At 41.8% G+C, this 25,625-nt stretch overlaps 1 protein-coding gene across 2 annotated transcripts in view; it reads right to left on the bottom strand.

Moving 5' to 3' along the window:
* Positions 1-3,679: 3,679 nt before the first annotated feature.
* The window catches only part of EFEMP1 (EGF containing fibulin extracellular matrix protein 1), a 71,149-nt gene continuing 49,203 nt past the window's right edge, over positions 3,680-25,625 (bottom strand). The window contains exons 6-12 of one of the 2 annotated variants that reach the window (XM_004369447.1): positions 22,289-22,411; positions 17,622-17,741; positions 16,500-16,619; positions 15,086-15,205; positions 10,602-10,725; positions 10,321-10,516; positions 3,680-4,313 (exon numbers count right to left, since the gene is read on the bottom strand). In XM_004369447.1, coding sequence (XP_004369504.1) covers positions 4,152-4,313; positions 10,321-10,516; positions 10,602-10,725; positions 15,086-15,205; positions 16,500-16,619; positions 17,622-17,741; positions 22,289-22,411 — 965 coding nt within the window. In that variant the 3' untranslated portion in view covers positions 3,680-4,151. The remainder of the gene's footprint in view (positions 4,314-10,320; positions 10,517-10,601; positions 10,726-15,085; positions 15,206-16,499; positions 16,620-17,621; positions 17,742-22,288; positions 22,412-25,625) is intronic. The other variant, XM_023734645.1, reaches the window with a different exon arrangement.

Raw genomic sequence — 25,625 nt, 5'->3', positions numbered from 1 at the left:
TGGTTCGTAACTACTAGTTGTATTAAGTTGGATGTTCTTAAGCCGGGGACCGCCTGTACTACATCCCACTGTTAGATGTTGGAAGGGATTACCATAGAAGTTGCTCAACAAATTTTTGCTGTTTGACTCTGACTATGAGTTACTCCTATAATTCCCATCTATGGGGCCTGGTTTAAATCAGTGATTCTCATGGGGGTGGGGAGGAGGGAGACATGTAATTTAAAAACAACGCAGGACTTTGTCTTACTTCTTTGGTTTGTTTTTCGGCATGATAGTTACTTTAATTTGAATATTAAAAAAAAAAATTAAAAGAGAGCATGAAGTTTTTATGTTTACTCAGATGGTTGTACCTGTAAAGGAACTCAGGTGTTAGGTTCTCAGTGTTCCTTCCATGATTTTTGCTTTTGTGAAATTAAAAAAAAAAAAAATTTTTTTTTCACTTGCTGTCTCCTTTTTAGTAGAAAATCAAACTGAAAATGGTGGATTTAGGCTGTGAAATTAGTGGGTGAATAGTCTAGGAATTAGCTTCCTTTTTGACACCCATAATCAAAAGAAACAGCATCAGTGAGTCTTCAGCATATCAACCATCCCCACACGTCTGCGGCTTTGAATAGTATTAGGTTTGGGGATGAAAGGGCATCCATCTTGTCTGTAGTTTATGGCTTCTGTAGGTTTCCCTGGGTGGGGCAAGTATTAATGCACTTGGCTGCTAACCAAAAAGTTGGAAGTTCAAGTCCACCCAGAGGTGCCTTAGAAGAAGGGCCTGGTGATCTAATTCAGAGAAACCAGCCATCGAAAAATCCTATGGAGCAGTTCTACTCTGACATACGTGGGGTCACCGTAAGTTAGAGGTTGACTCCATAGCAACGGATATGCTGGTAGGTCCAGTATTTATATATATATCTATATATATAAATATATATATACACACACACACACATATATATACACACACATATATACACACACACACATATATATACACACACACATACATATACAGTCACATGTTGCTTAATGTCCACAACACGTTCTGTGAAATAGGGCATTATGTGATTTGGACTTTGTGTGAACACTGTATAATAAACTTAGCAAAGCTGTGTGAGATACCTTTTGTTTCACTTCCAAATCCATACTTTTCCTTTGCTTCCTGCTGCTGCTCTCACTAGCACTGGTTTTGCTGTGTTTGGGAGCCATGATGCACTTCTGGGTAATATTTTAGAAAGAAAATTAAACAGATAACGTTGTAACACTCAAGATGTGGGATACATGAAATTGGATGCTGCTGGCTACGAGTCGAAGGATACACTGTTATACAGTAAACTTGTTATTTGTAATGGGGAAGTTCGTGTTAAAATAACGACAGAAAATACAGCACAGTACATACATAAGCCAGTTAAATAGGCGTTTATTATGACTATAAAGACAGGTGTTACAGGTTATATATGTTCTGTACCATTAAACAATGGTATATCTAGGGTATCGCATTGGCCCTGGGCATGTGACACCACTGAGCGGTTTCTGTTAACCTAGTATGTCCCGCTGTCTTTCCTCAGCCACAGTAATGTGTTAATTGAAAGAGTAATGAGCTTGACTTGTATTTTTGAGCTGATGTTATGGTAAAGTTATCTAAAAGAGGAGTGTCAGATGTTTGGACAGGGGCGCAATTTCAGTGACTGCCACAGGCACCATTTCCCGTAGATACACCGCTGACTGTACTGGGTTAATAGAAACTGCTCAGTGGCGCCCGTGCCCGGGGCTGGTGCAATACCTGCCATACCCTAGTTACGTCTCTGCAGTTATATGGCTGGCAGCACAATCGCTTTGTGTACAAGAGACGTGTGATACACATGTTGCATGCTGGAAGTTGTTGAGTTCACTACGTCGTTACGTCCGCTGTGTCCTGTTCACCCATCAGGATTTCTGAACTCTATTACAACCTTATGGGACCTGAATGTATATGTGGTTGGACGTTGCCCAAATGGACATTATATGGCACAACTGTATATATATTTGGAGGTGGGCGCAGAGGGTCAGGGCCTATGTATAAATATTTCAGAGAGATCCCTGTTTCTCCTACAACCCCCTGTGGAGGTGTAGGCAGGACCCCTGCCTTCTTATTTAAGGGTGAAAAATCTGCTAGAAGGTTGTTGTAGACTTTTTAAAAAAACTGTTCGCATTCCCAGCTCTGACTTGAGAACCATGTCCGTATGTAGAAAAATCACAAGATTGCTTAAAAATGGGATCATGTAACTCAAGCCTTAATTGATCTGGACTCCTAGGTAATGGTGTTGAGGGGACACAAGGAACGTACTCACCAGTCCCGCCATGTTGCCCACGGTTGTTTACTCTCTTCCCCTGTGGTTTCTTGGCCAGGCCTGCTTTGTCTTCTTCACTGTCTCTGTGCCTCTTCACTCTTTAAAAGCCCGTCCCCCGCTCTGCCCATAAAGAGTTTGTGTTTTGTTCCTTGTTCTCTTGGTGAACTTTTTTTTTTGGATAACTACAGTACTGCAAATTTAGTCAACTCTTTGAGAAACATTTGTTGTAGCAGCAAGGTTACCTGGTTGTCAGAGGCACATATGAATAAGTGCCTTTGAAACTGGATGTGAGAAAAAAATTGGCCGTACACCATTTTTGTGGCAGGATTTTAACAGCCTTTTTGTTTCCTTATTTCCTTGTTGATTTATTAAAAAAAAAAAAAAAAAATCAAAGTCATTCTTGCTCTGGTAACTGATTTTTTCCCCCAAGACACAAGAATTACGTTGGCTGTTATTGGTTACATTAAAAAAAAAAAAAAAAAAAAAAAGCCTCAGAGACTGGGTGATCCTGTAAAAGAATACTTATTTTTATTTAAAAAATGATACATCAAAGTGAAGTGGTTTCATTTTAAACAAATAAGACATAAAAGCTTTTCATGGAGTTGGGAGGGAAGGTCATTTGCTTTACTTCACTGTCACTCTGGATGCCAGGAATAAGTTTTCTTCCTCTGTGAGCAACAAGTACAAAGATGAGGAGTTTTAGTTACTAGGTAGTAAAGTTTTAGACTTTTATTGTTATCCAGAAATTAAAACTTCCTCAGTAAAATAACCTCCTCTGCTCTACATCCTGTGGAAGTCCTGAATTTAGGGGACACTATTACATTTGCTATAAGTCAGAATCAACTCAATGGCAACAGGTTTGTTTGTTTGTTTGTTTTTAATTTTAATTTTTTAATTACAATTACTGGAGCCCTGGTGGTGCAGTGGTTAAGAGCTTGGCTGCTAACCAAAAGGTCAGCTGTTCAAATCCACCAGCTGCTCCTCGGAGACCCTATGGGGCAGTTCTGCTCTGTCCTGTAGAGTTGCTATGAGTCGGAATCGACTCGACGGCAATGGGTGGATTACATTTACTGAGTTTGCTTCTTCAGATCAGCTCCAGGGTGGTTGAGAAATAATTTGTTTCCTCATCTCCTTCCCATAGATTTCTCAATATAATAATTTTGTAGTGGATACTTTATTCATTTTGGAGAATTTTTGTTTACTATTTTTTTTAATATACATAAATGATAAATTTCAGACAAAATTTAAAATATCCTTCAGAAATCAGCATGTTATACAATAATGCATTATTACTATGTAATAAACAGCCGCCTTTAGACTGATCAAAAAATAAAAGCCAACACAAATGTGGTAGATCCTCATTTTTCTAAAGAAATATATCTTTATTGACTTTTTTCATTTTCTTACAAAGCAGTTAAAAAAACTCACTAGACAATCTTGACCTTGCATGCTATTCAATGTCACAATGGCTGCCTCCTTAGGAGACTGGAGTGGCTGCAGCAGAAGTCTTCATAAGCACCGCAAAGATCATCATTGCTCGGTCCCACTTTTAAGGAAAGAATCCAAGTTTCACCAGATAGTGTATGCTTAGCTCTCTTGAATCAGACCAGTTTAGTGGATTAATGTTTAATTTACATACAGTAATAAAGACAAACTTTGAATCTTTACAGACTAAATGCCCACTTTATACCATGGTGTAATTGTTTGAATTATGGGTGAGTGTACAGAATATAGATGTAAATGTACTAGATATGTCTATAAATAAAATAGTGCTTTACGGTAACATTATTCTTTGGCCGATTTAAATGCCTGCAGTGGACTCCTATAAAAAGACTAAAATGCAAATGGCCCCACGATTATTGTCAATCTCAACACTGAGCTCGTGCGGAAAGTCCCTAAACTGTTGACTGTCAGCATCTCGAGGTCCACGATGTACTCTCTGGGTCCTGAGAGAGTCTTCACTAGCACAAGCATTGCACTTACAGGACTTGTTTGCTAAAAAAAAAAAAAAAAAAAAAAGAGAGACAGAGAAAAGAAAAAAAATAGAGGGAGGTCATTTTTCTTGAATCGGAGTCTCTATTATTTGTGAGTATACCTGCTATAAGATTTAGGGGAAGGATTTTGAGGGTAGGGTAAAAGAAGAGCCACCACTTAGGGCCTTTTGGATCCCAACACGTCACCTTATCCCTTGTCCACCCAGTCACTAGCTCCAAAGTACAGGGATTGACTTTTCAGGGGAGTTCTTTGTTTTCCATTCCTCTCTCTCTTTTAACATTTCTCTTCACTTGTATTGCATAATTCCTAGAGTTCAAGTGAGAATCTGGTAGTTTTTGAAATGGTAGAAGTTGTCATTTTTCTGCTTCTCAACACTGTGCATCCACTTACATTCTAGTAATTGAAATGTCCATAGTTAATTCCAGCAGAATGTGGCAAATACTAAGATACACAGGGACATAACAGAGCATGCATAAAGATACATAAAGGCATGTTTACCCATTACCCGTTGCCATCGAGTTGATTCTGACTCATAGCAACCCTACAGGACAGAGTAGAACTGCCCTACAGGGTTTCCAAGGTGGCTGGTGGATTCGAACTACTGACCTTTTGGTTAACAGCCTGAGTTCTTAACCACTGTGCCACCAGAGTATATACACAGGGAAAAAGAGGTGGCACTGAAGGAAGGCTTTTGAATGCCTGAGGAAGGTCGCCCAGGATAAATAGAAGTTATTCAAATAAGTATCTTCAGGAGACCTGGATGCAGTTTCATTTTGATGAAGAGGTGATGGATGCTGGGGAGTGGAGAGGGATGAGGTTGGAAGGGCAAGTAAGGATGTGTGAGTCTGAGTGCAAGAAAGAGGACAAGGACAGAGACGGGTTAGGATCCTGCAGTCATTAGAATGGGTGGACATTGAACATGGAGGAGAATGCATATGTGATAAGGCTGCAGTTCTGGGGGAGGCTGACCCTGGTGGGCAGAGGAGAAACCGTTGAAGGAAACAGAAGAAACAGATGATTAAGTGGAGAGAGATGAGTGGTCATCCATGTTGGGGGATGCTGAGGATGACTGGGAATTCAGAGTGCCCTCTGGATTTAGCAGTTTGCATGTCATTGATGGCTTTTTTCAAGAACAACTTCAGTAGAGTAGTGGGAACAGAAGACCGAGGCACGACCAGGAAGTGAGGAAGCAGAAGCTGTGATTACAGACTGTGCTTTAAAAGCCTTCATCATGAAAGGAGGGGACAGGGAGGGCACTATCTAGAGGTAGGAGCTGAGGTTGAATATGTAGGAGACAGAGGGGAGTCTGATAGAACAAGGTCCCAGAGGAGACAGAATGAAGAATACAGGTGATGGGTCAGCCTTGATTGACAGAAGTGAAACCTTGTCTTTGGAAACTAGAAGAAGGAGAAAAGCAGGGGACACAGGATTGAAGCCTGTAGTGGAGTGGGATGGGAAGTTCAGAGATTTCTTGCCTGTTGGCCTCAGTGCTTTCAGAAGAGTTAGAGGTGAGGTCACCTACTGAAAATGAAAGGTGTAGGGACTTAAAGAGTTCCCCTGGGTGGTACAAACGGTTAACACACTCAGCTCCTAACCAAAAGGTTGGTGGTTTGAGTCCACCCAGAGGCGCCTCAGAAGAAAGGCCTAGTGATCTACTTCTGAAAAATCAGCCATTAAAAATCCTATGGAGCATAGTTCTACTCTGACACACATGGGGCCACCATGAGTCAGAATGGACTCGACGGCAAATGGTTTTAGAGATTTAAAGAGAATGGGGAGGCTTGGGATCAGGGGCTGAAGAGAATGGAATGAGAGGTTAAGAAAAAGTAACAGGATTGCGGAGCATACTGAGGACTCATCTGAAGTTGGAGACCAAGATTTTATAGTGTTACCAATCTGCATTGTCAAGATGGGTATGAAAGTAGATGTGGATTTTGGGATTGATCCAGAGTTGCTGGACAGGGAGTTGAGGGGTTGGCAGGCAACAGAGCAACTCAGGTGTCTACCAAGCAGTTGATGGACTGGAATAAAATGGAGGGGCCAGGGGACTAATTTCACTTTGAGGGTGAAGAGCAGATCAAGCAGGAGTGAGGGCAGGGGGTTTGGTGAGAGAGTAGCATGAGATGGCCAGGAAATTTGCGGACTAAGGTACTGGACGATTCCGAGCATGCCCAGATTATGTTATGGAAAGGAACATTCTTCTTAATCTAGCCCGCTTTATCCCAGGCCCTCTTCTCTTTTGAGTGATCTCATCCATTTCCTATGCACTCTTCCTTGTCCATCTCACCTATATCCCTAGCTTCAGTTGTCACCTATTTCCCAGTGACTTGAAAATCTCTATTTTGAGTTCCAAGCACACATATCCAGCTATCTGTGTGTTGCCTCATGGGGCTCAGGACTCAGTATGTCCAAACTGAACTACTCACCTTCCCCTCTACGCCAGCTCGAAAGACAGAAACTTGAGGGTCATTCTTGTTGCCTCCTTCTTCCTCCTCCCCCATAGCAAATGGGACACCAAGTCCTGCTCTTCCTACATCTTCATACATATGTCCATTTTCTTTTGACCCACTGCTGCCTCCTCGTCTCCCATCTCTTAAACTTGTCACTGCTTCCCACTTCCATTCTTGCCCGGCTGCAATCCAGGCTCTACAGCGTAGCCAGGCATCTTTTTTTTTTTTTTTTTTTCAGTTTCAAAAGTACTTCTGAATTTTATTCTTTTCTATTTCACATCAAGGACGCACATTTAACTATTCCATCTGTTTTCTAGGACCTTGTATAGTGCTTACCCTCTTGTAGGCAATAGTTGTTAATACCCTGCAGGTAACAGTTGATTGAATTAGTCTGTTGGTTTAGAAATATTTTTTGAGCACCTGCTATGTGCAGGGTCCCTTCTATGTGCTGAAGATAGAGTAGTGAACAGATAGGCAGAGTGTCTGCTGTCATGGTGCTTACATTTTAGCGGGTGACACAGACAAATGAATAACATGCCAGGTGGTGATAAGGGTGATGAACAAAAGCAAGGTGTGGTCAAAGGGACTGATAATGGAGGTGGGGGTGCTAGTCTACCTTCAATTCCATGTACCACTTCTTTCCAATATGTCCCCTGTCATGGATTGAATTGTGTCCCCAAAAATATGTGTATCAAATTGGCTAGGCCATGATTCCCAGTACTGAGTGATTGTCCACCATTTTGTCATCTGATGTGATTTTCCTATGTGTTGCAAATCCTATCTCTATGCTGCTGGTGAGATGGGATTAGTGGCAGTTATGTTAAAGAGGCAGGACTCAATCTACACAATTGGATTGTGTCTTGAGTCAGTCTCTTTTGAGATAAAAAAGACAGAAGTGAGCAGAGGCACTTGGGGACTTCATACGACCAAGAAACAAGAGCCAGGAGAATAGTGTGTCCTTTGGACCTGGGGTCCAAAGAAGCTCCTCAACCAGGGAAGTTTGATGACAAAGGCCTTCCCCCAGAGCTGACAAAGAGAGAAAGCCTTCCCCTGGAGCTGGCGCCCTGATTTGGACTTGTAGCCTCCTAGACTGTGAGAGACTGAATTTCTCTTTGTTAAAGCCATCCACTTGTGGTATTTTTGTTATACCAGCACTGGATAGCTAAGATATCCCCTTTTCCATCTTCTTCCAAAGGGAATAGAAATATAAATCCTGTATCCCACGTATCCTTTCAATGACCAGGTCAAGTCTCCTGACCATTAAGAAATCTTCCATTCCAGCTCACATTAATTCTCTGACGTCTTCATAGCCATGGAAGTAAGCACAAAATTGTGCCCTTTTTTCGTGCATGTTCACTTTCGCCTCCTAGTAACATTTCCAGCTCTTTGAAATCAAGAACTGTGCATTCTATGTCTTTCATTCCTCACAGCATCTAGCATGGAGATGAGCACACACAGTAGGTGCCTAAGTAAGGTCTGCTGGTTGATTCTTATGTATTAAATGCCCTCTGTACAAGTGGAGGAGCCCTGGTGGTGTAGTGATTAAGAGCTCGGCTGTTAACCAAAAGGTTGGCAGTTCGAATCCAGCACTGCCCTTTGGAAACCCTGTGGGTTGGCTCTACTCTGCCCTATAGGATTGTGGAATCGACTCGACAGCAACTGGCTTGTTTTTTTGGTTTTGGTACAAGTGGAGTTTCAGTTAAGCAACTTTGCAGGATTTGATCTACCTACTTTTGGAATTATGTGATATGAAATAAAGTCTTGAATGTCGGTTTTTATTGTTTCAAATAGTTTTTTGTTTAAAATAATTTAAAATTATTTAACTCTGGATTGTCAAAATTGGCCATGTTTTATTTCATTCATGAGAAAAGAATTCTAATTTTTTTATTTGGGAAAACTGTCTGCTTTTATATTTGAAAATATCAAGTTGAGAAATGCAGTGATACAAATTATAAACAACTTTCAAAGTGCCATGTTTATTCCACAGGAAAAAAAACGCACTGAAACTTTGTTTCACTGTTTGTTGATTCTGCTAGGAAATTTTATTTTCCTAAGTTATGGTTCAGAGTTCATAGTGGAAAATTATTTTTAAAGAAGATTTTGAGATAAACTTATTTAACTGTCATGGAGTTACAAATGTTCTGTGTTTGGGCTAGAATTATTAAATTGGCATTATCTGAAATGTGTGAAATTCAATTAAAGGAAATTTCTTATGTATCTGGTATATTTCAAATTTAAAACATCAAATGTTAAAGAAGTTTATTCTTTCCTAATAGAAAAAAGAATATTAATAGATTGTATTTTGGGTTGAGTTTTTCTCTTCAGAAGTTGGTCATGAGAAATTAATCATTTCTAATTTACTGGCAAAGAAACAGAGTCACATAACTCTGTAGCTGGAAGGGAACTTAATATGTCAAAGACAAGGATAAACACGTAAACATTTACAATCTGTAAACCTCCCCCCCCAAAAAAAAGTCCCAAACCAAACCCACTGCCATCAACCATGAGCATGGATTTTCGGATTGTTCTCATACTCTCAAAATGAAATATTGACTTTAAAATTTGGTGGAAAATGAAGGCTGCCCAGAGGAGTTTTGAGAAAATTGTAAGTGGATGAATAACATCCTTAGCATTAAACAGTTACTGTAACCCTGTAAACTGCTTGGTAGGGTGCCCTCATGTTCATATGAGTGGTATTGAAGACATGTCAGAATTTTAACCTAAAATGAACTTGCTGAGATTCTGCAGGGGGAACTGGAAGGCTGAGGAGCTGGAGTCAGGGAGATCAGCTAGGAAGCCTCTGGAGGGGATTGAGGAGGTGAACAGACCCAGTATAAAGAAGAGAGGCAGGGGCCTGGGGAAGCCAAGCCAAGCCAGGAGACAAAGTAAAGAAAGAAATGGCAGACTTCAGAGAGGGTGTGATGTGGGCAAGGAAGGCAAAGGCACAGGGGACCTCACCGTGTCGGCTGAAAGTTTGCAAGAACGCTGCAGCCACTGACACAGGATACGTGAGGTCGGGGGGACGGGCAGTCTCAGAAACCTAGGGGTTTTAGTTTTGGTGCAAATGTGAACAATCCTGTAAATGTAAGAATAAGGAATTTTTGATTTTCGAAAAGCTCTCCAGGAATTATTTTTTCTACTTACAATTAAATAACTACCACTGATTTGTGGTACCTATTTGGTGTGTGTGTGCGTGCATGCATGTGTGCCTGTGCGTGCATGTGTGCATGTGTGTGTATAAGCTTGTCTTTGCTTGGTCAGCACATGACCCCATTAGAGTCTGTAAGTCGGTGTCTGAGTAACTCTAAGGAAGCTAACATCATCTCCCTGAGCCTTACTTTCCTCCTTTGTAAAAAATGGAGATAAATATGAATATCTATTTGACAGTGTTACCAAGAAAATGATATGAGACAATGTACACAGAAAAGTATTACACAAAGCCTGCGTGTATAAAAACTCTTTAAATCTTAGCTTCCCTTCCATGTGAATACTTAAAAAAAAACCAAGAGGATATTTCCACCCTTGTCAACAGCCGAGGCTGCCTGCAGGATACTTACTCTTAGGTAGAACTCTCCATTTTCATTCCCAGATTTAATCCGAAAAGTATTGATGGTGTTGGCGTAAATAGTTGTGGCCTGAATCTGGAAGATGTCTGAGGGCACAGACCTGTCAGATCGGATGCTCATGTATTTGTAGACTATGGACTGGGGGAGTTCTCGGCACACGGCGTTGGAGACCGGGCAGACACAGCGGCTGCAGAGATAAACGTGAACAGTCACAAGCTTCGCCTGGTAAAGACCAGAAGTTTCTCGCTTTCAGAAGTTCTGATTTTTCTTACTTCTCTGATGTTAGAATGTAGGGATCTTGACAAGGATTTCGCGGGTAACAACGGAAGCCACCATGATAATTCCAACACATCTCATCCTCCCGGCATTCGTTTGTGGTCTCGCATTCATTTATATCTGTAGAGATGTAGGGTCAAAGAATTTACCGCCTTAAGTACATTGTAGAAGTGGCATATTCTGGTTTTCAAGGATGGGGGTGTGTGCGACTATAGAGTGTGTTTAATTTGCTTTTACACGCAAGACTAAGACCTGAGTCCATCACATTGAATTCAGGACAATGTAGCTAAGCCATTTAGAAGTCATTCCATTATATTTTACTGAGCATGCATTGTTCATCTGTTGAATCCAAGTCAAATGCTAGCCATTGACCCTGCTTATATAAAAGTGAAGACGCCCAGTTCCTGCCCTCAGAGAGATTACCATTTAGTTGGGACTGTGGGGTTGCTATGAGTCTGAATCAACTCGATGGCAGCGGGTTTTTGGTTTTTATACATACGGCAGGATTCTCTGGGTGATGCAAACGGTTAATGCACTTGGCTGCTAATCAAAAGGTTGGAGGTTCAAGTCCATCCAGAGGTGCCTTGGAAGAAAGGCCTGGTGGTGTACTTTGGAAAAATCAGCCGTTGAAAACCCTACGGAGCATAATTCTACCCTGACACATATGGGGTCGCCATGAGTTGGAATCGACTTGACAGCAACTGGTTTGTTTTTTGGTTATAGATATGGCCGCAGTTAATTATAAAATAAAGTATAATTAAGTAAGAGATAGATAAGTGCCTTGGAAGACTGGAAAAAGACATGATTAATTCTAAGTGGGGGGTTAGGGAAGGCTGAAGGAAGGAGGAGGCATCTCAGCTCAACCTTGACAGGTGGTTTGTTCCATGAGGTTTTCACGGTTGTGGCAGGGAGGGCCTTCCAGGATGAGAAAGTAGCAAGCAAAAAGTATTGAGAGGGCAGTTTATCGCCTGGCTCAGGAGCTTGAAAGAGAGTTAAGGGCTAGAGGTGTGGTTCTGGTAAGCCTTAGCATGCACGTGGTAGCTGCTGCTCTGGGAGCGGATTGCACATCCTCGCAGGGGGTAGTATGGCAGGAGAAGTGAAGCTATGTCGAGTTCCACCTCGTACAGCAGAGCTGTGTGAGAACCGTGTGGAAGAAGAGGAGCTGAGAAACGGGCTGTCAGTGGCCAGAGGCAGCCAAGGAGAAGGCAGTGCCGAGGAAGCCGGAGAGGCAGAGAATCAGGAAAGGAGACAGACCAGGATAGACCAGGCTGGACAAGGATGGAATTGGATTTGGTAATTAGGAATCCCCAGAACGGTTTCACTAGAAATCCATTACATTTAAAACAACAACAAAAATCTCTATCAATATCCATGACCAGTTGCTGCCTTGTTCATTCTGACTCATGGTACCCCATGTGTGTCAGGGTAGAACTGTACTCCGTTGGGTTTCCAACGGCTGATTTTTCAAAGGCAGTTTGCCAGGACTTTCTTCTGAGGCACCTCTGGGTGGACTGGAACCTCTAACCTCTGGGTTAGCAGCCGAGCATGTTAACCGTTTGTACCACCGAGGGACTCCATCCACATCCATATCTACATCTGTATCCCTTTACATCTGAGTAGTGATTTATATTTTATCCAATAAAATCGTGACTTATCCAAATCGTGACTTCCCACAGATGGATATTTTCAGTCAGCCATTCATTCAGTAATTTACTGAATTCTTGCTGCAAGCCAGTCAATAGCAAGGGGCTGGGATATGATCTCTTTCTCTTCTCTGAGTTCTCATAGCTCTGTGCTGCTCTTCTAGGCCCTTGATTGCTTTCTGCTTTGCTTTCTTGAAACCTGTGTGTTTGTCTTAGCCCTTCTATTAGCTTCTGGACTCCTTGAAGGCAGACATATCATACCCATCTTTTGATACATTTCATCACCTACCATTACTGCATTGAGAACACTTGGTTTTCAAGAAATATTAAATTGGACTAAGTTGCTCCTCTCACAAACCATGTGGAGATGGGTAAGAAAGATAATTCTGTCCATTGGACGTGGAGGAAACTCAAATAAGGGCTAAGTGACTGGTCCAAGCTCACACAGCGAGCGAGAGGTATCTGGTACCGCACCCTCTAAAGGAGAATTATTCCACGCCTCGTCTTTAGAGAAAAACGTTTTCTTTTAGCCTCCAAACTGGCTAAAGTTATCCTGAGCCCAGAAGGAGACTGGAAAAGCTACGTAGCTTCCAAGAGTCAGTTACGAGAAGTGTCCTCTTTTGGGCTGGTTATGCCTAAACAAAGAAACTTAGATCCTTCAGAAGAAATCGCAGTTGACTTGTCTTTTCAGTGGTTTCTTGGGTATTGTTTAGTTGTAGGGAAACTAAGACTGGTTTGTTATAGAGAGGCAAAAGGAAATTTTATGTTATAATTTCATTTAGTATTAATTTAGAACATAGCATAATGAATACCTTAATCCTTCTGGAAGCTTTTTCAGAAATTATTAATAGTGTTAAAATATTCAATGAGTGTGTGTGCATGTGTGTGTATTTTTTATTTTTGCAAGGCTGTGGAAATGAGAACAATTATTTCATCCCCCAAATAAACCTTTTGGAGGAAGGTAAGAATCCAGACTTTTCCAGTTGTGATTTAGTTCTACAGATGAGTCTGGGAAGGAATGGTTTTAGTGGGGGAAAGCAATTATGTTGTACTTTAAAAGAATGTAACTCTCTTTCACAAAAAATGTTCTGGCTTAGAAAAAAAAATAAAAGTTCTGGCTTAACCAAGCATTCTGAAGCTGCACATCTTCAAGATATAATACTCATGATACTCATTTGCAATTTCAGTGCCTTGTTTTACCTTTAATTGTAACAGATATAATATAGACTAAAAAAAAATTCTCATCGAGTAGATTATGACTCATAACAAAATTCCATTGTATGTTAATTTGCTTCTGTCCTTTGCTGAGCATCAAATCCATTTATGGTCAGAAATGCATAGGCCTTTGTTTTAAGGACTCCAGGGAAATTGGTTAAGCTATCCCACTGGCTGACATTTTCCTGCATGTAATATTCATGTTAACAGTCCCACAGTGAGGATCCAGAAAGTAAAATCATAGATATGCAGTGTTTTCCTCCAATTAACATTTACAGAGTCTCTAGTAACCTGGAAAGAGTTATAAAGATGTTCATTGTGCAATGAACAACATTGTGATTATGCCCATACTTAGTGGTTGGAGTCTAGCTGAATAATCGTATGCAAAATAAAATCCCAGGTCATGGATCTTCCTCTAAGTTAAAACTTTCCCTGCAAAGTCATGGTATAGACTGAAAATTTCCAGTGTCTCCTCTTAACATTCTCCTCTCTCTTTACTGCCCATATGTGCCCACTCTCCAATTCTGATTAAAAAAACTCTCTAGAAAAGATTTGCTACTAGTCCTTTACACTGCTGGGCAAATTTCATAACACCTAGAATTGTACAGGCTTTATAATTTACACAACCTTTTTACATATTGTGTTCCATTTTGTTCCTTCAACTCCCTTTTCCCAGCAAGAAAGCTGAATCTTAGAGAAGTTTGGTAATTTGTTCAAGATGGTACAGACAGAACACAGTAGAGCTGGGACTTGTACAGGTTTGTCTTCAAGTTCAATCATTTTTTTTTTCACTCCCCTACTGCTTTATGTAAATTTAAGGGTCATACTAGCTTTTCTGTGGTTATTTACATTTTTGGTCTTGACTAAGTAGTCTTTTCTGTGTTAAAGCAATTTTAAAGCACGTGCAACATTAGCTATGGAGGAAGAGTGCGTGTATTTTCCGATCTTCCTGAGAGACTCTGAAATCACACCCTGTAGAAAGCTGCCTCTTCCATCTATGTGTAGGTGCGAAGATCACCTGAGTGTCTTATTTCGAAACTGGATCCAAAGATATTAGCTATATTTGGATCAAATGTTTTCTCCAAAGAACTCAAGCACTTTTTAGTCCACATTAGGCTGATTTTCTCAGGACCTAAACTACCACCTAATGTATAATCTTGGGGTTTTAGAGAATTGAGACTGGTTTGAAGAATGCCTAGCACACACATTAAGCTTAGGCTCTAGGCTCAAAGTCACGGTAAAATATTTTAATGATCAAATCTTTTCTGGTGGTTGGAAGATGCATATCATCGAGATTATGAAGGCTATAAAGAAGGGATGTCATTATTTTATTAAAATTATGTATAGTTCAAGAAAAAAAAAGGTGATTACTCTAAATTTCAAGAAAAGTCATTAACACTGAGTACCCTCTTTATGAGATGTGCAAACCTCATGATGGACAGGGGAAGACAGAGCTCAAATTCAAGGTGGGAAAAACGGAAGTCCATGGTAGCGAATCCTATAACGCCCCCTCTGCCCTTCCTGGCTAACTGAATGAACACTTAACAGATGTATCAGTTAGGGTTCTCTAAAGAAGCATACAATGAACCATCACAGCAGGCATGAGAAAATATGAAGCTTACCCTGACATGTTCTACTTCTCATCACTTGATATCCCTGGGGGCACATGCATGAGAACTTCCCAGGTTCATTGACACATTGATACTGACACAGGTAGCTGGAGGTTCTGCATTCATCAATGTCTGTTGAATTAGACAAAGCAAGGACACAGAGTTGAAAAACTTATACTACTTTGATGATTTGTTTTTTCCAGATGAGCTAAAGAGGGTAAAAACACTGCAAACTCTGAAATAGAGTTACCAGTATTTTATAAGAAGCTCAAGGGCAAATTCTAACAATATCAGCTCATTTCCTCTATGATTTCATAGCACAAAGAGTTTTTCTTACCGTCATTTTTACTGAATCATTGCTGACAGTTTGGCTAATCCTGGACCTCTCTCCATATTAGCTTAACAGAGTGAATGATTGGCTTGTGGTTGACTCTTCACTTTGGGCTCTGCAGACCCACCCATACTGCAGATGCACATTTGCCTTCTCAGAAAGTGGGTGGCTCTGCTGCCCGAGTTCATCTGAGCTTTCGGCTCCAAGTCCCATCCCTGCACTAGCTTCCAAAGAGGGTGATGTCTTGGCAGGGTCTGGCCTTCAGGGGAAGAATGCTTTGCATTTCTGAATGGTGATGTCCCAATAGCTTGCTCAGAAGGGCAGAGGCAGCTGTTCTGAGCCAGCCCCATTTGGTTTTGAGCACAATAGCATGGTGTGAGGCCTCTCTGGGTGGGGTCTGACCTTTGTGGCCCCCAAGTAAAGCTGGGAGGGTCATGAGGAAGCCAAGAAAATCAAGTGTCAGTGGACTCTCTCTCAGGAATGTCTTATGCCTTTTGAGTTACACAGTGGAACATGCATATGTAATGGTCTCTGTGGGTCGTCCATCCAGTTAAATGGTCCTCCTTCTACTCCAGTGGAAAGTGAAGCCCAGGCAGCTTAAGAAGTATGCCTGAGTCACCCCATGACAGGAATAAGACTAGGGACCAGGTCTCTTGGTTTCTAGTCTAATATTTTTGACATGCCCTCAGCCCTTCTCACGGTGAAATGTGCACACCTGTCACCCAGAGAGATTGTTAAAATGCAGATCCTGACTGTAGGTTTGGGATTTGTGCCTGAGATTCTGCATTTCTCTCCAGCTCCCAGGAGGCACCAATGCTGTTGGTCATCGGATCACACTTTGAGAAGCAAGGATCTAGAGCAGCCCTTCTAGTGAATAGACCCCCACTGTGTCTACCATTTCACCTATTTTGTGTCTTCTCTTTTTTCTTGGTAGTATACTGGAAAGCTGATGCTACAACTGATGAACTGGATCTTAAAAAAAAAAAGAATTTCCATGGATAAAACTCTTGTTTTCACAAACAGGTACATCACCACATAAAGGAACGGCAACCCTGAACTGGACTCTTATTACACATTATTTGGAAAACACTTTACCTTCGCAGTTGAGCCTGTCACTGCTGAGCTCGTATCCTTGATTACACTGACAGATGAATGAACCAAGAATATTGTAGCATTGTTGAGCACATTGATTGCTGGCATCACATTCATTTATATCTGAAAGGAGAGGTTATATGTAGATATATATCTTTAAACAGATCCTTGCTCTTTTGTACCTATGTTATCTGATGATAAGTGAGTGATTCCCTAGCTGAATTCTTTGCCCTGCAGAAGCTCATTGGAGAATATCCATTCTGGTTTCATATTTGTTGGAAAAACTTCAAACGTATGTCTAATACTCCTTTTAGAAATACCAGAACAATTTTTTTCTAGGAATGACATTTAGTTTGATGTTGTTTGATGAACCTTTCCAAGAGAATTTCATGCTTCTAATAAATATACATTCCACCATCTCTTTTCTTTTGTTGCTGTTCAGATACAAAATCCAAGTCTATAAATTATTGATATAAGACACACATACTGATACAGTCTCTCAGCATGTTGTAGTGAAGATTTATCTGGGCTATTTATTACTTTTTAAATGGGTTCTGTTAAATTCCATTACAATTATAACATAAGCCTTTGAGACCCATACGGAGTTTTGCAATGATCTGAGGCACTGAAAATATTGTGAAAAGGCATTTTTCCTGGCACTAGATTCTTTCCATGTCATGCCAATCTTAAAACTGTGTGCCGTGACACTGCATTCTGAAAAGGGAGAAGCAGCATGTAAAAATCAGATGCCTTTTCAGTGGGAAGTTTACGTACGTGAACTTGCAGCAACCCCTTTGACACCTCTAGCATTTATATCACATACGGTTGACCAACTGGTGTGTGTATATCAATTGATCTGCAGTTTGTTTTTTTTTATTTAAATACACTCAAAGAGGAGAACTAAAACCAAAGTTAAAAAAGTTTTCCATTCACATCTTGATATGTTTTAAGAAACAGATTGGTTATTGTCTGTTCGGCTTTATGATTGCTTAAGGGAAGTTGATAAAAACCAGTTCACTTGAGAACACAGAAATGTGGAAATTCTGCAACGTGGCACGGGATTTGCTTTTTTCTTTTTGAAGACAAAAACCAGCGATTCTGGATGGCAGGTCCCAAAAGGCTTACCTACACAGGTGTAGTTGTTCGCTGCCAGCTGGAACCCAGGACTGCACTGGCAATAAAAGGAGCCTGGCGTGTTCACACATCTTTGGTGGCAATATGGAGTGATGGTACATTCATCTATGTCTGCATCATCACACACACAAAGAAAGAACCGCGTTACTGACTACCCCCAGCTGCTGGCTTTCAAGTTCTTAGTAGAGCATTATCTAGACGACCTGTTAGAGAAGACCTCATTTGCAAATCACTGTCTTTTTCTGGATTTTTTCTTTGGTTGTTGTTGTTGTTAAAATCAGGGTGTATGTATTTTGAATACACTTTGGTCTGCATCCCGCAGTTAAGTTAGATATTAGGAGCAGAGACTGGATGATTCACACCATTCAGTGGCAAAGAAACCTGGTTGTGCGGGTTGAGGTTTAAAGGGAGAAAAGTACTTAAGACAATTTCATATATATGGAAAAATGTCAGTTGAGGTGCGGGGCAGCTAAAAGCTGATTTAGAATGACAGAAGTAAAAAAGAACTACGGAAGAATTGAGTGATGTGAGCGCAGAACTAAGGAAGAGGCGGTGTGGGCTGCCTTTCAGATAGTGACCTTGACTAAGGCCCTTGACCGTTGAGTGCCCTGGTTTTTATTTCTGTAAAACGTGCGTACCAATGCTTGCCATGCCTATCTTACGAAGTTTCTGTGAGAATCAAATGACGGAACGCTGTGGAGAGAACAGGATGCCAAACAAATTACCTCTTGAGAGTTCCCTTCTGACACATTGACGGAGCATTCCAGCCCATGTCCTTCTCGTATAAACATTTCTAACTCTAAAACGCTCAACTGAGAACTTGAAGAGTAGGACTAACATCTTAGCAGTGTGATAACGTCATTAATTCACAACTGTACACTTTGTGACAATTCCAACACGGCAGGTGTGATTTCAAACAATAGTCATGTACAATGTAGCACCATATTGTGACACCGTTTTATGTTACAAAAAATAACAAAACAAAACTTTATGCTGAGCTCTTTGGGTACTTTAATAGCTAAAAATAGGGGAGGCAGTGGGCTCAAGGAGCCTCAGGGTGACTGGAGTTTGGATCTAGGTTCTGGCAATGACCAGTTTGGTATTAACCTCTCTGAGCTTCCAGTTTCTCTGGAACAGCGTGGTAGAGTTGTTGGGAGGGTCACACGAGATAATGCAGGTGAAGTTCCTGGCACATAGCAGGTAAAAATAAATGGGATCAATTATTCGTAAAGAAGTCCCTGGGTGGAGCACATGGTTAAGTGCTTGGTTGCTAACCTAAATGCTGACAGTTTGAATCCACCCAGAGGTGCCTCAGAAGAAAAACCTGGTAATCTACTTCGGAAAGGTCACAGCCATTGAAAACCCTGTGCGCAGTTCTGCTCCAAAGCATGTGGGGTCACCATGAGTCAGAATCGACTCAACAGCATGGGTTTGGTTTTTTCTCATTATCAATAAGCTGCAAGATATATTTGATTTAACCTGAATATGGAAATAAATGATAAGGATAGTCACGTGGCTTCTTCCCTTACTTCGTTCAGGTCTCCGCTCAAATGCATCTCCTCTGGGAAGCCATCCCTACTCACCCACATGAAATAGCTTCTTCTTCCTCATCTCTCCCCTTATCCTGCTTTATAGTTCTCTGTAGTCCTTGGCACAACCTGATGTTAAGTGTTTATTTGTCTGTCTTTCCCACTATAATGTATGGCAGGTAAGACCTGTCTCCTCTCCTTGAGGTAGAGTTAAAGAATATTTTGTCTGTTCACTCTTTGCTGCATCCTGAACACCGGGAACAGGGCCTGGCATAGTAGGTGCTCAATGAACTAGCTGAATGAATACAAACGTCATACCAATTAAGAGCAATTTTGGCCCAGTGCTTCCTATTGTGGTATGCCGTTGAGTCGATTGTGACTCACAGCGACCCTGTAGGACAGGGTAGAACTGCCCCATAGAGTTTCCTAGGCTGTAATCTTTACGGGAGCAGATCACCAGGTCTTTTCTCCCGTAAAGCAGCTGGTGGGTTTAAACTGCCGACCTTTCAGTTAGCAGCTGAGCGCTTAACCACTGTGCCACTACGGCTCCTTCTAGCCAGGTTCCAGTTTTGATAGTTAATTTGTGTAAGTGGTACTTTCTAAAAGCTCCATGAGGGCTGTGATTTTGTAGAATCTGTCTGTCCACTGCTATAGCCCAGCACCGAGGACAGTGCTTGGCACACAGTTGGCCCTCAGTAAATATTTGATGAATGAATGACGCATGTCTTCTTAACCAGCAAACATTCATTGGACACTGTTAACTGCTAGCATTGTGCCTGGCACTGCAGGTTTAGAAGGGTAATAAGTATACATATGTTCTCCTTCTGTCTAGCACAGAAGACCGGCATGACAATAAAGTACTCCGTGGAATGGTAGCATTAACAGTAGAAATGTGGACACCAGACGGGAGAGCACCGTGCTTCTCTTAGTGTGGCCGGCTGACCGCCTCTAGTCCACGGACTGTTTGGATCAGTCTGCAAGGAGTAAGTACAGAAATCAGGGGTACGTGTTTAGGAATAGCAATTTGACATTACCAAAGCCCACTGCCGTCGAGTCAATTCTGACTCACAGCGACCCTATAGAATTGCCTCATAAGGGTTTCCAAGGGGTGGCAAGTGGATTCAAACTGCCGACCTTTTGGTTAGCAGCCGAGCTCTTAACCACTGCGCCACCAGGGCTCCTTGACATTACCACAACAGTTTTATTGTACTTTACAAAAATATTGGTCTGTAACAGATTAGAAATTTATAAAAAAGGATCCCTCCCTAGAATTTGAAAAGGACTGACAGGGGAGGGAGGGACTAACTGTACTTGGGTAGGTCACAGAAGACTTCCTGGTGGAGGTGACTTTGAGATGAGAGCTGATAGTTAAAGGGAGTTTGCCTGTTTCCTGGTGCTGGAAAGAAGTTGTTTCGAGGCATCCAATTGTGATTACATGATGTTTATGGGGAACTATAACTAGTGAGAAAAAGTTGGAGTGTAGTATTTTTTAGAGTGGTGATGTTGATGCAGCAGAGATGGGCAAGGGTCAGTTGGGAGAAGACCTTCTATGCCCTGTGGGGGAATGTGCCTCCCTGCTATATCACAACGGGCTGTGACCACAGATTCCAGCCTCTTTGATTCTCCCCATAGTAAGCTGAGTTAGTTCTTTGTCTGTACTTTTTATGCCCTCAAATGTTTATTTTCCTGACTAATACAGTGAGCAAAACTTTGGTGCCTGTTGAGTTTTCCACATCATCTTTCCCTGAATCAGAGTTTTAGTCACTCCAAACGCTGGGCTTCATCAGAGGCTGGGCACTGACCCCAGCCTCCAGCCACGGCCCGATGGCAACAGAGCCAGGCTGGTGCCCACGGGGAGGACAGTGTTGACATCCGAATGTCAACAGCTCACATTCTCAGGAGAAAGCTGATGTGGGCTGCCTGTCCCCACGGCCCCACCCTCTGTTCCTACGAGAAATAAGGATTCCTTGCTGATCTGTGGTAAGAGGTGGTATGTAAATAAATGGACAGAGGGAGTCAGTTACAGAGTTGCCTGGCTAGTGCTGGGCTCAAGATTGTGCCCAGAACACTTTCTTTTATATCTCCATTTTTCCCCAGTCTTCCTCCCTGCTCCGTGTTCTTCTATCCAGTCATGTGGCGGGCAGTCTTCAGGGACTGAGGAGACAGAGGGGATACAGCAGACCTGGCCCCTGGCCCCCGGGAGCTTGGGTTCCCAGACCCTCAGGTAGAGACACGTGCTCTCCTTGGCCTTGGATTCCTGGCTCCAGGCACAGGCTTACAACAGAACGAGTGTTTGGTACACGTCCGTTAAATGACGGCATATGCAAACGTTGTGGTTAGCTGTCAGCCCGTTGGCCCCCGACTCGTGGTGACCCCACGCACAACGGGATAGGATCGTTGTGACCCATAGGGTTTTCACTGGCTGATTTTTAGAAGGAGACCACCAGGCCTTTCTTCCCCGTTTGTCTTAGCTGTGCTGAAAACTGGCATCATAGCGACACGCAAGTCTCCACTGACAGACGGTGGCTGTGCTTGAGGTGCGCTGGCCGGGAATCAAACACAGGTCTCCTCTGCGGAAGGCGAGAATCCTACCTCTGAGCCACCACTGCCCCTACCTGATAATCGCACACCGTACATGGCACAGGACCAGGCGGCGATCCTAAGTTCTAAGTACATCCTATACATGAAGTCGTCTATTGCTAGTGACAGCCCTGTGAGGAAGGGACTATTATCATCCCATGTTACCCATAAAACACCGAGATACAGCAAATTTAAGTAACTTGCCCAAAGCCTCAAAACGAGTCAGGGATAGATCTGGGATTCTGCCCTATACACCGTGCTATGCCATAAACAGTGAACGAAGCCCCGATCATCTGTGTTTTAGTGCTGTGGCCCCCAAACTTAAAATTACTTTCTCGGCTCCATTTAGGGTCCTATTCATACCCCAAATTTCGGCTTCTGCTTAGTCTAGCATGTTAGTGTGGAAAATGGACTGATAGTCAATGAAAGAATAAGCAGTTGTTAGCTGTAACTCTCCAAATAAATGTCAGCACTTTGCTTTGAATGCTTGAGGTTTACACAATTAGGATGCTCAGTACAGGGCTTGGCCTGTGGTGCCGGGGTACTTACCAACGCACTGCTCTCCTCGGCTCTGATACCCGGGGGGGCACTGGCAGGTGAAGGAGCCGCGTAAATTGATACAGACTTGGTCGGCCCTGCAGTTGTGCGTTCCTGCCGTACACTCGTCTATGTCTGTTGAAAACGACACACAGCACAGAAAGCATTGTGATCAGTTGTGACGATGTTGGCATTGCCTCCATTTGGCCGTCGGCCTTAAAGAAATTGAGCGTTTACTGTATCCTCAAAACATTACTCTCTAGTAGGGTTATACGGAAAATGTTTTAAATTATAAATTATTTCCCTTGGTGAGAAGGCAGTTTCATAGACACTGGTGTGTACTGCTCAGATTGAACAAATGCTAACCTTTGCCATGCTGGCCTCAGCTCACTTTCTTGTGTTAAGAAATGAAACATTTCAGATATAGTTACAGCCTCACCCCACCCTTGTTCCTTTACCCCCTTCCCTGGAAGTGACCACTATCCTCGTATGTGTGACTCCTTCCTTGAGATATTTTTATGCTTTTATTATACATTATACCAGCTGCTCCTTGGAAACCCTAAGGGGCAGTTCTCCTCTGTCCTGTAGGGTCGCTATGAGTCAGAATCGACTGGATGGCAACAGGTTGGTTGGTTGGTTTGTTTTGATAGACTAACTCTACGGAGCCCTGGTGGCGCACTGGTTAAGAGCTTGGCTGCTAACCAAAAGGTCGGCAGTTCAAATCCATCAGCCATTTCTTGGAAACCCTATGAGGCAGTTCTGCTCTGTCCTACAGGGTTGTTATGAGTCAGAATTGACTCAACAGCAACAGGTTTGGTTTGGTTTTTTATTATACCCGAATGTACCCATTAGAGTGTATGGTATTGTTTTGTGTGTTTTAAAATCTAAAGAAATTGTCTGATCTTGCTCTTTTCACCCAACATTATGCTTTTGAGATAATTTTTACTGACAAATCTTTAAAACTCTTCCCAGACATTGAGAATAATCAAACGGTAATCTTACACATTTTTTTCTCCGTTTGTTTCCTCATGGCTGTGCAAATTCTGGCACTGCTGTTTTGCAACTTTTGGGGTACCATGTATGTATAAATCCTTCACTGCAAATTTCAAAGTGCAAAGGATTCAATTTGATCTTATTTTTCTGGGAGAGATAGGTTAGTGTAGTTTCAAGTAAATATTTCCCCAAACCATTTTACTTCTGGGAATAATTTACTAAATGTGCCTTGAGTAGGCAGATTACAATTCTAGAAAGTAAAAAAAAAAAAAGCTCAGTCAAAACATAATGAACCTGTTATCAAGAATTTTTTTTCTGTGGTCAAAATGTGATGTGAATTTGTGTGTGTACATTTGTATTTACAGTAATTTATAAATGAAATTTTATTTTGCTTTATCTATGCCACTTTGGTGTCCGTTCGGCTCTCATGTTATGAAGTTAAATGGTGCGATGAAAGGATTATGCAGTTTTGGTATTCCTCAACAACTGAAGACTCTAAACTTCTTTTTAAAATATCCTAAAACTTGTGATTTCTAGATGACAAATTTAAAATTAAGACCCAGACAGTCTCATGAACGTCTTAGATCATCACTGTGGCAGACCCAGGGTGGTGCTTTGGAAGAAATGATGGGCTCTTGTATACACAAAAACAATTCTGACCCAAGAATCAATAAAAAAATTAAAAAATAAGCCATCAGTAATTAGAATTTACTCCTGAATTCCCGCCTTCCCTTTAAGAGGCTCTATATCGAGAGTGAAGTCCTTGGGTGGTGCAAAGGGTTAAGTGCTTGACAGTTAATTGAAAAGTACACAGGGATACCTTGGAAGAAAGACCTGGTGATCTTCTTAAAGACCCTATGAAGCACAGTTCTGCTCTGATACACAATGGGGTTATCATGAATCGGAACTGACTCGACGGCAAAAATTTTTTTTTTAATAGGTAGAGGGTGGTCCCTGGTGTTGGTCTGTCTTTCGTTTCCCTGTATTTTCAAGTAGAGTTGCCACAGTTACTCTAGCCAATGAAAGAATGTAGGAAGCTCAGACCGTAAGAGAGCTGTCCTGAGATACTGGCTTCAATTAGCCAATTGTGGGAAAGAGAGGACAGGTTCTTTCCATAAAAAAGGGAGGAGGGATGAGAAATCCACGAGTGAAGTCTGGCCAATGATTGGATAATAACCTATAAAAGCATCTACTTACATAACTCTTTGAACTTGGTTTTAGTTTTGGCTATTTTAAAAAAAATTTTGTTTTGAAATTTATTGTTTTTTCAAGTCAGTGATTACAAACTCTGTCCTTTTTAGGTATTACGTAAAGGTACAGCCATCTCCCTTTGAAATTATTTGCTCTTTCTTGTATCTTTTATTGTTTTCTCATATGCACTTGACGGAAACATTTCTACTGGGGTTTCTTCAGAGCTTTATGACTCGCTAATGCAGAAATGACAGCTGAATTCCTATTGTTTTATGTCAAGAACATTTGCCAGCATTTGCAGTGATAACAACCCTGAGAGATGCCGCAGTGTTAGATTCAGATGTGGTAAGTTTCCTCAGTCTGCGCTGGCAGAGGGTCAAGGCCTTGAGCTGGCTGCTGCATTTTCTAAGCGAAGCCTCACCTGTGACTGAGGCTTTTCTCTCTGAGGTATCTCTCTGCAAACCACCTCCACCCCATCACATTCCTGATGGCCTACGGTCTTGTTCTGCTTTGTCATTGTCCATTTCTAAGTCACTCGGATAAATAGGCCATTTTATATATCCTGTGAAATTGTTGTTAGGTGCCATCAAGTCGATTCCAACTCATAGCGACCCCATGTGACAGAGCAGACCTGCCCCATAGGGTTTTCTAGGCTGTAATATTTATGGAAGCAGATCACCAGGTCTTTCCTGAGAGGAGGCGCTGGGTGGGTTTGAACCACCAACCTTTCTGTTAGCATCTGAGAGCTTATTGCTTGCACCACTAGGGCTTCCTTCTTGTGAAATTGATATATAGTTAACTAGGTTTTAAAAGTAAAAACCAGTGCTACCTGGGCCTACTCCTTCTTAAGAACCAATAGGAACGATATCTACAAATAAAAGATAATGACAAGGTATAGATTAAAGCTTGATCATGTAAACAGATTGAAGAGAGGTGGGCTAGGGGACTGAAGAAACTTACTGTGACATTGTTGTAATCCTACCTCTGAAAAGGATTGTTTAATAAAAATAATGTTGTTGTTAGGTGCCATTGAGTTGGTGCTGACTCATAGCAACCCTATAGGACAGAGCAGAACTGCCCCATAGGGTTTCCAAGGAGTGGCTGGTAGATTCAAACTGCTGACCTTTTAGTTAGCAGCCATAGCTCTTAACCACTATGCTGCTAG

The sequence above is a fragment of the Trichechus manatus genome, unplaced genomic scaffold (assembly GCF_000243295.1).
Source record: "Trichechus manatus latirostris isolate Lorelei unplaced genomic scaffold, TriManLat1.0 scaffold00005, whole genome shotgun sequence".
In the NCBI taxonomy this organism is placed as follows: Eukaryota; Metazoa; Chordata; class Mammalia; order Sirenia; family Trichechidae; genus Trichechus; species Trichechus manatus.
The sequence above is the reverse complement of the archived record's forward strand: the minus strand, read 5'-3'. Positions and strand labels throughout refer to the sequence as shown.